Source organism: Myxocyprinus asiaticus, chromosome 31 (assembly GCF_019703515.2).
Source record: "Myxocyprinus asiaticus isolate MX2 ecotype Aquarium Trade chromosome 31, UBuf_Myxa_2, whole genome shotgun sequence".
Classification (NCBI taxonomy): domain Eukaryota; kingdom Metazoa; phylum Chordata; class Actinopteri; order Cypriniformes; family Catostomidae; genus Myxocyprinus; species Myxocyprinus asiaticus.
The window spans coordinates 20,792,908-20,807,910 of NC_059374.1; the positions used below are offsets into that span (position 1 = coordinate 20,792,908).

Consider the following 15,003-nt stretch of genomic DNA (forward strand, 5'->3'; position numbering starts at 1 on the left):
GAGCTCTAAAATACGGTGTGTGTAATATCTGTACCTTTCCTACCCGTGACAGTAAATGTTATATAACCCTCTTTTTGTCTCCCAACGCTATTACGTCAGACTGTTAAACAGAAGGCAAACTGTAAATTGGAAAGCACGCAAATTAGACATCTAATTTAAATGTTGGCAAATTGGCTAATATCGATGACTCAATAATATATCTATAAAATAATGTGCCAATCAATAATCGATATATTGATATTTTTTGACATCCCTAATGCCATTAGATTTTTTTTCTCTGTGTTCCTCTGTTGCCACCATTGGAGGATTCTACAGTTAGAACGGCTTGATTCAACAGTATAAAAGCGGCCTCTAGAGGTGAAATAAAACAATCACTGACACCTTGTGGGGTTCATCCATATTTTTATCCTAACTTCAATGCAAATTTTGTTCTTTTGATTAGATAAATCAAGTGTTTTAAATGGAAGCAAGGGCATGCAAAGAAAATTGCGACTACATGGAAGCATGCCTTGTCAACACATAAAAGTCTACAACTTCATATTTTGTGAATATAATAAACCTTATTTCTGGTGAAATATACTGTATATATATATATATATATATATATATATATATATATATATATATATATATATATAGCCTGCAGAACAAATTCAATAAAATGCTGATTCCATGGCTTTGGTCTTTGTAAACTAAGTCCTCTCATATGTTGGCCAGCAGTCTGAATATTCAGATGGCTGTCCTTCCGTTCTTCGCAGTTCAATAGTACCGAAAATGGCTATTTCGCAACACTATTCTGGGCTGTGAACAAACTACAGGCCTGCATATAGAGGGTCAATACGGCCACGCTTTGGGGAGTCAGAACAGCTCCTGGCTCAGCTTCAGATAATCAGCATGTTTTTTTAGGCATGTGATGACACAAGCACAGTGTCACAAGATGTTCCCGTCCCCGCAAAAAAAAAAAAAAACCTGCTGTGTGCGCCTCCACATCACTGCGCTAGCATTCGCCTTAAAGCTGTAAGACTTGAGATTCAGGGATTTTGGGACTAAAAATATATGTGGCTCTAATCTAAAACTGTGCGAATGTGGCAGACACACAGGATAACAGTTTGAGACTTGGCACAGACGTGAGTTCGATCATAACTTTACTTCTTGAAGTAGACGTTGTCCTCTTCCCAGAACCAGGTGTAGGTCAGGTTGCCAGGATACGCCTCGGCTTGGCACGTGAATTGGGCATTCTGGGATATGTTAACAGTGATGTTCTCTGGTGGTGATACGATATACGGAGGACCTGGTGGAGACAAACAGTGATTTGCGTTATAGACTGACAAAGAGAAAATAAATAACAGATAAAGTGCAAAAATCAAAACAGATAATTTAAAGGAATATTTCAGGGTATTTTTAAACCTAACATCCAAGTACTGCATCTGTAGCAGGCTGTTGAGCAGACAATAATTCCATCTTGTCAGTGGGAGCATAGGAATGGGAAACACATTTACAATATTACACTTACAATGGAAGCCAGCAGCCCAGAGAGTTTTAAGGCAGAAATGTGAAGTTTTTATTTGTTAAGCACTTAAAGTACTTCATATGGTTTTAAATTGTATCAAAGATTATGATAAACATTTATTTACGATGGTGCCTGCTTGCCACTAAGCTTCCATTCCATTCCATGTAGTGTATTTACTGCAAACACATTTTCTGTTCATTAATAAATCCTTCATAAACACTGAGAGATGAATTTTATTGTGTGGTAATCGACATCATGCCACAGATGTGGTATTCCTTTAAAGATCCTCCAATTAACCCAATTCTACCCTGTGTTTATTGTGTACATAAACCTGTCCACTACAGACCACTTCCTGTGTAACAGCATAGATACTACTGTCAGACGTTCCCACAAAGAACATTACCTTACCACCTGAGGCTGTCACTGAAACTGCGAATAGACTTTTAATTAAACGTGTGAGTAGGTAGGCATATTGTCATGTGCTCTGCAGAAAGATACAGCTTTAATGCTGCCCTTAGCACAAACAAACACATGACTAGTAAGGAAATATCTTCTCATCTTAATGTGTGGACTATGCTGAGAGCTTCCTGGATGCTTCCTTAATGTGCAGTAAATGACACTGCATCCAAGGGGATTATTGACAGTAGCACAGCTTTGCTTATTAAAATGAAATCGCAAAAGGCATCACTTGAAAGCGTCTAAAAATATCCACAGCATTGCCTGTGCACTGTTAATGAAGCAGGTTTTCAACTAGAGTGCCTCTCTGGAGGCTTCATGAGAATATTGCTATTGTAAAAACAATATTGTTGGTTTACAAAACAAAACAGCCCATGGCCAAGGCAATTTTGGCTCAGCACAATATGAGTCTCCATCTGACTCTCTTGTGCTCAGACAAGAGCAGACGATTCTCTTCTAAATCACTTCAACTAGAAATAAGCGGGCCGACCCTGAAATATTGTTACTTCCGATATTGATGTTGTACTGCGAGAATTGATCATTACGTAATAATATTGCTACATTTATTGATACTTTTATAAACTAGTCTTTTTATTATTGATTTAGCTTAAAAACATTAGAAAAATGAAACTATGCTCGCAAAATATTGTGTCTGAAACATTTCTCCCATGAACTAATCATTCTCAAATTGGATTTTTTTAACGAATTGGTTAATCCGATTCACAAAATAAATCTGAATGATTCCTTCACGAAATGAAAATCAATGCTTTTCCCATGAACTCTCATGAACGCTCCAAGGAAGGTTAGGGTGGATATGAAGATATTCAGTGAATAACAACTTAAGCTCAAAGTATACTTCGGTTTTGATGCGAACGCTTAGCATTTGCGTACAGTCGAACACGAGCCTGTCAAAGTACTTCGTTTTACTGTGTGCGCATACATTTGCAGTTGGTGCAAAATTTGCATCACGCATCCTGTACGCAGATGCTCAGTGTTCGCGTCTGACCAAGTATACTTTGGGCTTTAAGCTCCAGAAGACTTCAAATATAGTGTACGAGTCATCTGGACCACTTTTATGATACTTTTATGGTGCTTTTGCATCCTTTTTTAAGCTTGACAGGGCCAGTCCCATTCATTGTAATTGCATGGAAAAGAGCAACCAGTACATTTTTTTTTTTTTTTTTTTACCTATTCCTTTTAACATCATCATGTAGATCTTTTCACTTACTGTATTTTTATGCTAAATCTGGCATTCATTAGGATGTTGTTGAGGTCTCATAATTTGCTGTTTATACTTTGTTAATGATGATGGTTTCTAAATATATTGATTATTAGCTATAATTACCCATTTTGTCCTTAAAAATCAATTTAATACAAATATTGGTTTTAAAATCAGTGATAAAGGCCTTGACAGCATTTGGTATAATGGTTTTACAACTAAAGCATTAAATTCCAGGTAATGCATAGAGCATAAGTTAACACATTTCACGTACATCTCCTAGTAAAGGATGCTTTGTGATCATATGTGTCCTTTATATTCAGTGTATCTCCCTGTAAAGTCTGCATGTGTGCTTTGTACTCACACATTCTCTGTATTTGCCAGCAAAGGCTGCATGTTAGCGTGCTGCTCTGTATTCACGGCCATGCTCCACTGCCATAAATCCGACTGCAGTGAAAACCACAAAGCCAGTGACAGGCAGCTTGCTCATGTTTGCTGTCATACTGTCATATACACAGTCCACAGATAATAAACTGAACCACTTCATCATTCGCTACTAACACTGAAGCCATATGGGGAGAGACTGTGGTATCAGTACCAGGTGCTGACTTAGAGCGAATGAGAGTTATTCTGTTTGTATATGCATGAAACATACATGTACACACTCATCACACAGATTCAAATCACGTCAGTGAGCTAGATAGGAGACCAGACAGGCAGATCTTTTTTCAGGTGCCATATGTGGCCAGATCTGCAGCATGTAGACATCTAAACTGTGGTGAAAAGACTGGTATATCTGGCCACCAGCATATATTGTGTATTGGATGCTGGTCCATGGAATGATTGTTAAAAGATCATTTTGTCAACTTTTGGGAGTTCATTAGCATATAGATGACCTCAGAGCTAACAGATATGGACTAAAAGTCACAAAACTCCAATTTTGATTTTACAGGGTTTTAAGGTAGCAACTTTGTGTCAGATGTTGCTCCTAAAATTCTTGAGGAGGAATGAAAAGTGAAACAAGGACAACTGTTTGACAAACATTTGTTGACAAACAAGAGTATATAGCTATACATCCAAGATAATTTGGTCTTGGAAGAATTTGATGAGATATGTTTGAATTCATTGCAGACACTGGTCTCTTGGCAAAAATGAGCACAGTTTGTAATATTGTTGAGATCTCTTCTAAAACTCTAGAGGAGACACATCAGATATAACTAGGGTGTTTTTCTCCACTTGTTCTCCATTTAATCTCATTGCTGCCTAGGAGAAATAACTGAGATTTTAAAGAAATCTCATTTGGAATTTTATTTTCATGTGGCCTACCAGATGCACCAGCACTTAACCAGCACTAACTTCTAGCCTGACCCGCATGGAAATTGTAAGCAGATCTTTTCAGAGGTATGTGAATCAGCACTGTGGGCAATATCTACAGTACGAAATATACAGATATTATAGAAGATCCTTATCTAAACTACAGGTGAATAAATAAACAGGCCACTCCCAAGGTGATGGAGTGTGTACTACACACGAGAGATAACCGTAAACCTGCTGTATATCACCTCGATCGCTTTGAGCAGGGCTGTAAACAGCTTCTACTGGAAGGCTCCATTAGAGACTGAGTGACAGGAAGTGATCTATGCAGATGGAAAGGACTAAGCATATTGACTGCTGCAGATGTGCTTAGATTGACGAGCCGTAAAGGCCAGACTTTGACAACACTGATGTGTCCACACACGGATTCACTGAAAGAGACTAATTAACCAGAGAGCAATGAGGGTCTTTGCATCTTTTTAACATAGTATCGACGGAGGGCAATGCTCACAGTAGCAAGCAAAAGAACAAAAATTGACCGTAAAGGACACTCGTCGGTTTCTTTTGATCACTTTTGGAAGTTTTCTTTATGTGTATTAGATGTATTTGTTTTTTGTATCTTTGCTGGAGAAGGAAAATCAATGGATATGTGCTAGCAACACAGACATTACAATTAGTGTAAAACCAATATATCGGCAAGGTGGATTAATCAGACAATAACTGTCATTTTTTAGATTATTAGCATCAGCTAACATTAGACTGCATTGTATAAAGGCTTATACAGTGGCCATAAAAAGTATTTGGACACTTAAGCCACAGTTAAAAATGTATGAATGTCTTTGCATAACATAAGAAAATATCAAACCAAGTGGCATTTGTTTTAAAGAAATATAGCACAAACTGATTTTCAAGCATTTCACATAAAAAAGACAATGGAAGTATTGTTAAAAATGTATGAACTACATCTGTGATTACTCTGCTAGGCAACCTATGTCAACTTGAGGGGAAGTGACTTATAACATCCAATAGAATTCACTTTGGGACCAGTTGGAAAGTAATCACAAAAATGGCTCAGAGAAGCTAATTTATTTCTGAGAAAAGCTCTAGCATTGTTTGTTTGCAAATGCCAATTGGTTTGATCTTTTGTTCTGATCTACACAATGAAATTCATACACATTAAGGGTGACCTCTGTGTCCAAAAGTGTCCAAATACAGTTGCATGAAAAAGTGTGAACCCTTTGGAATTAGCTGGTTTTCTGCATTAATTGGTCATAAAATGTGATCACATCTTCTTCAAAGTCACAAGTATAGACAAACACAATGTGCTTTCGCTAACATCACACAAACAATTATAATCTCTCATGTCTTTATTTAACACATCCCTTTAAACATTCAGAGTGCTGTGGAAAAAATAAGTAAACCTTTGGATTTAATAACTCCTTTGGCAGCAATAACCTCAACCAAATGTTTCCGGTAGCTGCGGATTAGATCCCTCAATGATGGCAAGTTTTCCAAGCCACAAAGCAGCAAAGCAGCCCCAAATCATGATGTCCCCTCTACCGTACTTCACCGCTGAGATAATGTTTTCATGTTGGTATGTGGTGCCCTTTTCACGCCATGAGTAGTGCTGCATTTTCTTCTCAAACAATAAACCTTAGTTTCATCAGTTCACAAAACATTTTCCCAGTAGCGTTGTGGAGTGACAAGGTGGTCTTTGGCAAACTTCTGGCATGCAGCAATGTTTTTGTTGGGACAGCAGTAGCTTCCTTTATGGTGTCCTGCCATGGACACCATGCTTGTTTAATGTATTCCATATAGTAGACTCATGAACAGAAAGTTTTTAGCTGTCACTCTAGGGTTCTTTTATACCTCATTGAGCATTCTGCGGCATGCCTTTTGAATCATCTTGGCTGGACGGCCACTTCTAGGGAGAGTAGCCACAGTACTAAATCATCTCCATTTATAGACAATTTGTCTAACTGTGGACAGATGAATATCTAAGCTCTTTGAGATAACTTTGTAACCCTTTCCAGCTTAATGCAAAGCAATAATTCTTGATTGTGGGTCTTCTGAGATCTCTTTTTTGCGAGGCATGGTCCATGTTAGCAGATGCTTCTTGTGAATAGCAAACTCAAAATATTTGGGTGCTTTTTATAAGTCAAAGTAGCTCTAACCCACACCTCCAATCTCGTTTCATTAACTGGATGCCAGATTTGCCAACTCGGGACAATAATTTACTTTTGTTGATGTCATTAGCCTACACTGTAAATGTTTGAATGATGTATTCAATATGTACAAGAACAATACAATAATTTGTGTGTTATTGGTTAAAACAGACTGTGTTTGTTTATTACTGTAAATTAGATGAAGATCAAACCAGATTTTAATACAAATTTATACATAAATGCAAGTAATTCCAAAATGTTCACATACTTTTTCTTGCCACTGTACTTTTTGATGCCACTGTATATCAGCCATAGGCCACCCTGCTATTTTTATATAATGGCATTAGTTATTAAAAATCAGTCAACCACTAATTACAATCCACAAAAAACATGTGGATGGGCAACAAACTTAAATTGGATGAGCTCTGTGGTTTACACTGAGCCCCTGTTCTTACCTTGCACCAGCAAGCGGGTGGTGTGCACCGCCTCCCCCTGGTCACTGTGGGCACGGCAGCTGTAGGCCCCACGGTCCTCCCTCGCGATGGCCTGCACCATCAAACTACCGTCACTCACCTACAGAAACAGCACAAAACACCCATTAAAGACATCATGCTTAATAACAGCTATTAGAACTGCTGACAGAACTGACGATAGAATCAGTGCAGTAAATGGAGTTGATTGAACATGACGTTAATATGCGGCGAGTTCTCAACATGATTACATCTGTGTTAATCTAACTCTGGTGAAATGGCACAGCAGAGGAGTAATGTCTAGGCCTAGATGAATATAAATACATTTCTATGTTTGATTTTAAGGACATTTTTGTTTACTTTGGTACAATAAACAATTGTGGTAGTTTTCATTTGGGTTTAATTTGATGTTCAATGTAAAATCTGGGTCTTGAAGCAAAACCAGTTGAGAAGCAGTGGTCCATGAAATTCATTAAAACATATTTTGTGTTCTGCATAAGACTGAAAGTCATATGGGTTTGGAATGACATGAGGGTGAGAAAATCATGACAGAATATTTATTTATACGTGGACTATCCCTTTAAGTGTTCACTTTTGGTGGGCCACTTGATATGAATAAAACCCTACTGGGTTTAAAGGGATAGTTCACCCAAAATGAAAATTCTCTCATCATTTACTCACCCTCATGCCATCCCAGATGTGTATGACTTTCTTTCTTCTGCAGAACACAAAGATTTTTAGAAGAAGCTCTGTAGGTCCTCACAATGCAAGTGAATGGTGACCAGAACTCAGAAGGTCTAAAAAAGTGAAAGTCACTTCCACACCAAAATTTGGAAGTCAAAGTGAAGTGTAGATTTACAGTAAAAAAGGACTTAAATATTGATCTGTTTCTCACCCACACCTGTCATATCGCTCCTGAAGATATATGGATTTACAGTAACCACTGGAGTCATTTGGATTACTTTTATGCTGCTTTTATGTCCTTTTTGGATCTTTAAAAATTCTGGTCACCATTCACTTGCATTGTATGGACCTACAAAGCTGAGATATTCTTTTAAAAATCTTCATATTTAGTCACGCACATCTTGGATGGCATGAGGGTGAGTGAATGATGAGATAATTTTCATTTTTGGGTGAACTATCCCTTTAAAAGTATGCATGTTCCCAAACACTACGCAGGTGACGTGATCCATTGAATACATTTTCTGCGTTTTTGAAAAGGGGTGGGTCACGTTTTATTCCCTGCACTTCGACACCTTTAGCCAGAGGAGACTGGCCTTATTGTTCCTTCCACACAATATAACAAGGTGTGTCGTCATCTGGCCTGTTCCAGAGACTACAGACACATCACACTGGTGACCCAGATGAGAGCAGGTAATAGACTCTCTCAGACAATGTGTGTGTGTGTGTGTGTGTGTGTGTGTGCGTGTGCCGAGCTGTATTCAAACACACACTGCTGTAGAAGAGGGCAAAAGGGTGAGAAACAAACTCGGCACGTCCAGATGAGACATCTGTGCCTCTTGCTCTTTGGTGTGTGTATTCCTTCACCAAATTCCTCCTTTTCTACGGCTTCTAGTCATGGTAGCAGGGAAACTAATAGAGGACCACCAGCATCCTCACCACTGTTCTTAAAGGTGAGGTCATGACATGCTGCTTTTGAGTAAATACAGTGGAATCAAGATTAATCGCAGCACAAGGCTAAATTTTCTAAATGTGATGTGGAATTGCTCAGCCCTCTGCCAGCATCCTCATTCGCTGCAACATAGAATCATGCAGGAATGTTTCTGTGGATGGTCAGGGATTAAAGTCAATGTGAAAGTTCAAAATGGACCATTTAGTTTCTTAATGCATGTTCCTTTGACATCAGATACATTAAGCTTTGGAGGCATTACTGTATTTTACACATTCATGCATATACTGTATCCAAAACTGCTTGTTCACTCATTCACTATACTCTACAAAGCAAATGCCACATGAAATGAAAATGGGGGAATTCAACAACACTACCATAGACTAATACATAGACTGTACATCATGTATGATGTTTCATACATGTTGTGTCCCTAATACATTTTTTCCATAGGGGGAATGACTTTTAGCGATAACTTAAAAACCTTTACAGGTGTGAGCAAATTGTTAATCGACAGTACTGTATATGCTTCTTGTCTGCCATCAGTCTGCGTTATTTCAGTTTTATTTCCTTAAAATTGCTTTAATGGCAGCATTTCCGGTGATGAACAAAACTACCCATGATCCTAAGGGGGAAAATCCACCAATCAGGGAATTACAGCAAAACAAATTGCACTAAAAGAGCTCTGCAGCAACCGCCCACTCCCATGATGCACTGTGAATGACGCAATCAAGTCTCACTACATTGTCAAACTACTTATATATTTCAATACATCTGAATGTTTTGCAATATACATTCATTTAGTGCTGTCAGTCAATTCAGACATTTTAATTGCGATTAATCTCATAATTTTTCATAGTTAATCGTGATTAATCGCAGATTTTGAAAGTGCTGAAATTTGACTCTATATCCACTATCTATACTCTTTTCCTGTCAAAATGGATCTATTTTCCTTCTTAGGAAAGAAAACAAAACACTATGTAATAATAACTTCTACATTATAAAGATAGAAATGCACTAAAATAGCAACAATTCAAGTAACAACACTTTTATAAAGAATTTTAGGAAATCCTTATGGAAAAAATTAATGGTAAAATAATTGACGGCCGAGAAAGTGGACAGACACTGTTGCGCTCTATTGGATAATTTTAGCCAAAAGCCAAATAGCTATTTCAGCATTGTTTTAGGAAACTTCCATTCAGGTCTGGCTCCATTCTGGTATGGAATGTCCACTTTCTGGATACAATCAATTTCTGATTAATAAAATCATGTCCCCCCCCCCTACATTTTTTCTCACTGAATATCATGCTTCATTCATAAATTTCATCACATTAAAGAGAAAAAAGGATTTAAATTCACACTGATTTAAAACATAAGTGGGAGTTCACAGGCTTTCATCTCCATGGCTCAGCCGTCAAGCAAACAAGCTTGCAACACATCTCAAACATGACCTTTTGGGAATACGCTCCAGCACTGTGGAGTGAAGGAGGATAAAAAAGTCCACAGGGTTAGAGAGTAACCTTGCTAAGAGCTGTCATGAAGGAAAAACATTAGCCAGCCATCACTTCCCGTTCATCACTCACCGCTGAGTAACACTGGCAGCCAGAGTATGGCAAATGATACTCAAACACGGCTTGCGTAAATATTAGCTGTTGTGTTAGGATGTCGTGACCAGTAGCACGCTGAGGAATGTAGAACCAGTAGAATATGGTGGTGTAGGTGGCTAGGCTAATTTTCTAGCAACCAATTTATGTATCATAAATACATACAATTACATATTATCAGTGTTGGTTGTATCCAATTACAAATTAATTAGTTACTGTAATCTAATTACTTTTTAGTAAACAGAAGTAGTGTAATGCATTACATTTTAAATTATTGTAATCAGATTACAGTTACTGACTTTCTATTAAAGTAAATTCTTTTATGTACATTACTTGCGCTAAATTACTATTTATAATACATTTAAAATATGAATTAACAGAAGGTTGTGTGACACTGAATGAGGAGGAAATATAAACATTTTGAATTTGAGTTGAAATCCAACAACTTTTCTAGGAAAAGTGATTTAGAAAGTAACATAAAAGTAAAATTAGTAATGAGATAATTTTTAAAGTAATCATTAAAGTAATCTAATTACATTTTAAATAAGTAATCAGTCATTTGTAGTGGATTACTTATTTTGAGTAATTTACCCAACACTGCATATTATCATCACACTCTGCATAATTTTACAGAATTACAACTTGATCGGAAATGACAATAAAATATTCACAAGTTCACAAGTGATGTTTACCTAGATTTTTCTACATTTTTTTCTTTATTTTGACATTGCATGCCTAATTTTTAATCTCAAGCATGATCTTTAGTGAATCTTTTGTTCTCTTTGGAACTCCTTACTCCTTGCTTTGGAACAATTGTTGGTCATAATGGAAATGAAGCCCCAACTGAGGGCTAAAAATGTATTTATAAAACAGATCCAAATCTAAATTCTGATTGGATGTGTCATGTTCAAAAACATTGTAAAATTATAATAAATTTGACCGCACATTCTATATTTGATGCCTTTTAATGCACCAAATTGCTATATTACTGGCAACCACAAAGAGCCTACAATTATGAAAATTAACTATATTACTATATTACTATTATAACTATATTATAGTATTTTGATATTAATTAATACAAATTGTAACTGTTTCTTGAACATTGTTGTCTTTTATCATATGGCTGTTGCTGCCATTTACAAAAGCAATAAGCCACTTAAGTACAGTGATTTTACCATGGGTAAGAGGGTTTTTGTGTCATAATCACAGCAAGGCACACACTCTAGTGGCTTTGTAACATTTCTAAGGGAAACACAAGAGCAGGATCTAGGTGCGGCTTAAGAAGTTTAATTAAGAAACAAAGTGTGGTATAAATTAACAAAAACTCAGGAACACGGCAGAACAAAGAACTGGGGAATAAAACAAACAAAACATCTACGATGGGAACTAGGTAAATGAATGGGAGAGGAACACATAACAACTGACAAAGACAGAGCAGACATCAGGGGATTGTACTATACACAAGGATAAATGAGGTAATGGAAGACAGGTGAAAACAATTGGGAACAGCTGGTAGTGATGAGGGCAGTGAATTATGGGGAACGTAGTCCGGGGAAACAGATGACAGGGGAAAAATACAAGGCAAACAATAGTGAATCATGACATAACCCCCTGCCCCCACCAATGGGTAGGTCCTGACGCCCAAGGAAGGGTAAGGGAGGCAGGGCCAAGATGGAGCCGGAGACCAAAGAGGCCAGAGCAGATCAGGTGGAAGGCCAGGAGACCAAAGAGACCAGAGCAGATCAGATGGATGGCCGAGAGACCAAAGAGACCAGAGTAGATCAAGCGGACGGCCAGGGGACCTAGGAGACCAGAGCAGATCAGGCAGACAGCCATGAGACCAAGGACACCAGAGTATATCATGCAGACAGCCAGGAGACCAAAGAGACCAGGGCAGATCAGGCAGACGGCCAGGAGACCTGAGCAGATCAGGCGGACGGCCAGAGACCCAGAAGACCAGAGCAGATCAGGCGGACGGCCATGAGACCAAGGAGACCAGAGCAGATCAGGCGGACGGCCATGAGACCAAGGAGACCAGAGCAGATCAGGTGGACGGCCAGGAGACCAAAGACCAGGGCAGATCAGGCGGAAGACCAGGAGACCAAGGAGACCAGGGCAGATCAGGCGGAAGGCCAGGAGTCCAAGAAGACCAGAGCAGATCAGGTGGACACCCAGGAGAACCAGTAGACCAGAGCAGATCAGGTGGATGGCCAGGAGACCCAGAAGACCAGAGCAGATCAGGCGGACGGCCAGGGGACCCAGGAGACCAGAGTAGATCAGGCGGATGGCCAGGAGACCCAGGAGACCAGAGCAGATCAGGCAGATGGCCAGGAGACCCAAAAGACCAGAGCAGATCAGGCGGACAGCCAGGAGACCCAGGAGACCACCTCAGGGTAGGGACTGTATCAGGAGGCCTAGTTGGCGGCCACAGGTCTGAAACAGGGTCAGGAGACCTGGGTGGCAACCACAGGGTCAAGATAGGGTCAGGAGGCCTGGGAGACAGCCACAGACTAGAGACTGGAGCCATGGAAGGTGGAGCCATAGGAGGCTCAAGGGGCGAAGACATGGTAGGCAGAGCTGTGTGAGGCTCGAGGGGCGAAGCCATGGCAGGCGGAGCCGTGGGAGGCTCGAGGGGCGAAGCCGTGGCTGGCGGAGCCGTGGGAGGCTCGAGGGGCGAAGCCGTGGCTGGCGGAGCCGTGGGAGGCTCGAGGGGTGGAGCCGTGGAAGGCAGAGCTGTAGGAGGCTCAAGGGGCAAAGCCGTGGAAGGCAGAGCCGTGGGAGGCTCAAGACAAAGAATACTGGATGACTGGGAAATGACCTCCATGATCACGAAAATGGGAAGAGACTCAGGAACGACCTCTGTGGTCGTGGGCACGGGCAGAGACTCAGGAACGACCGCTGTGGTTGTGAACACTGGCAGAGACTCGGAAACGACCTCTGTGGTCATAAACACTGGCTGAGACTTGGAGACAACCTCTGTGGTCGTGAGCATGGGCAGAGACTCGGGAACGATCTCTGTGGTCGTGAGCACAGGCAGAGACTCGGGAACGACCTCTGTGGTCATGAGCATGGGCAGAGACTCGCGAACGACCTCTATGGTCATGGGCATGGGCAGAGACTCAGGAACGACCTCTGTGATTGTGAACACTGGCTGAGACTCGGAGATGACCTCTGTGGTTGTGAGCATGGGCAGAGACTCAGGAACAACCTCTGTGGTCGTGAGCATGGGCAGAGACTTGGGAACGACCTTTGTGGTCGTGGGCATGGGCGGATGGCAACACTGGCTCTGGGATGGATGAGGCTGGCAACGCAGGCTCTGGGATGGACAAGGCTGGCAACGCAGGCTCTGAAACGGACGAGGCTTCCAACTCATTGGCCGTGGCAGGCGTGGGAGTTGGCTCATTGGCCATGGCAGGCATGGCCATTGGCTCGTTGGCCGTGGCAGGCGTGGCCGTTGGCTCGTTGGCCGTGGCAGGCATGGCCGTTGGCTCAGACAGGCTTATTAATAAAAATTGAAATGGTTTATGAATATTTCACTCTGTTAAGACTATCATAGTTTTTTAATTGAATAATTATTATTTTTATGAAGGATTTTCATTTCAAGATTGAAAGTCTGGGTCAGAGACAAGGGTATTTAGAAAAAGCATTAGAAGAGTAGGAAGAAAAAAAGGTAAGACAAAGTAAAGAGTTTCCAAAACAGTTTAAATGTGTCCATATACCAAAAATAATAATTGTTATTTCTGTTATTTTTATTAAAAATACAAATAAATAAATCAACCCCTGGGACATAAAAATGCATGTAGTTGAAGAACCAGCCTGGATGTAAGAGACAGGAGTGGCTACACAGCAGCTCTTGTATTTGTCTGTTTCCTCAGGGGTAGCTCCTCTGATGTACTGAGAGGCAATGCCTACTGGAGCCAGACTGACTGCCTGTGCTGTCAAATCCTGCATCGCCGCCTCCTCCCTCGCAGCCTGAATGCAGCGTAAGGTGGAAACACGCTTGTCAGTTTTTCCCTGTTCCACTGCAGGCATGTGTTCTTCATCTGTCAGACCCCCGATGCGGGCTGCGACTGACAGAGCCTTTAGATACAAATAGGTTGTGATGATTCATGCATCCTCTCCAAAAAGAAAAATGAGACAGTACAATTCACTGGGGACCAAATTTATGCTAAGACTAAATTCAAGCCTGCTATATTTGGAAACGAAAGTACATCTTCAATTTACACATCGTCCAAAAAAAGCATAGTTAGAACAGATAGTTCCAACTCTGAATTCTGATTGGATCAACTGCGTTCTAAGCTGTTGCACAATGACAATAAACACACACCTGTGATCACGCACATTCTATATTAATGCGGCAAGTTGCTACATTGCTTAGCAACCGCAAACAGCCTACAGTTAGGCTAAATAGAAATGCAATACATTACTTTGCTACAGTAAGTTTGTATATGTTAACATTATATAATTAATGCAGGTGATAGCAACAGCAAACAGCCTACAGTGAGGTTAAATGCACTATATTACTTGGCTGATGAAATTCTACATCTACAGTAAGATCTACATGTATATGTTAACATTACATAATTAATGCATAGGTATCATGAACTAACTATGAATAATAATTTATTTGTA

At 40.1% G+C, this 15,003-nt stretch overlaps 1 protein-coding gene across 5 annotated transcripts in view; it reads right to left on the reverse strand.

Annotated features, from left to right (window-relative positions):
• Window positions 1–15,003, reverse strand: part of LOC127421735 (protein turtle homolog B-like) — a 110,595-nt gene that overhangs the window by 31,758 nt on the left and 63,834 nt on the right. For all 5 annotated transcript variants that reach the window (XR_007894085.1, XR_007894086.1, XR_007894083.1 and 2 more), the window contains exons 5-6: window positions 7,120–7,237; window positions 1,150–1,291 (exon numbers count right to left, since the gene is read on the reverse strand). Coding sequence is in view for 1 of the 5 variants with exons in the window: in XM_051664804.1 (XP_051520764.1) it covers window positions 1,150–1,291; window positions 7,120–7,237 (260 nt within the window). In the remaining 4 variants the exon portion in view is untranslated. The remainder of the gene's footprint in view (window positions 1–1,149; window positions 1,292–7,119; window positions 7,238–15,003) is intronic.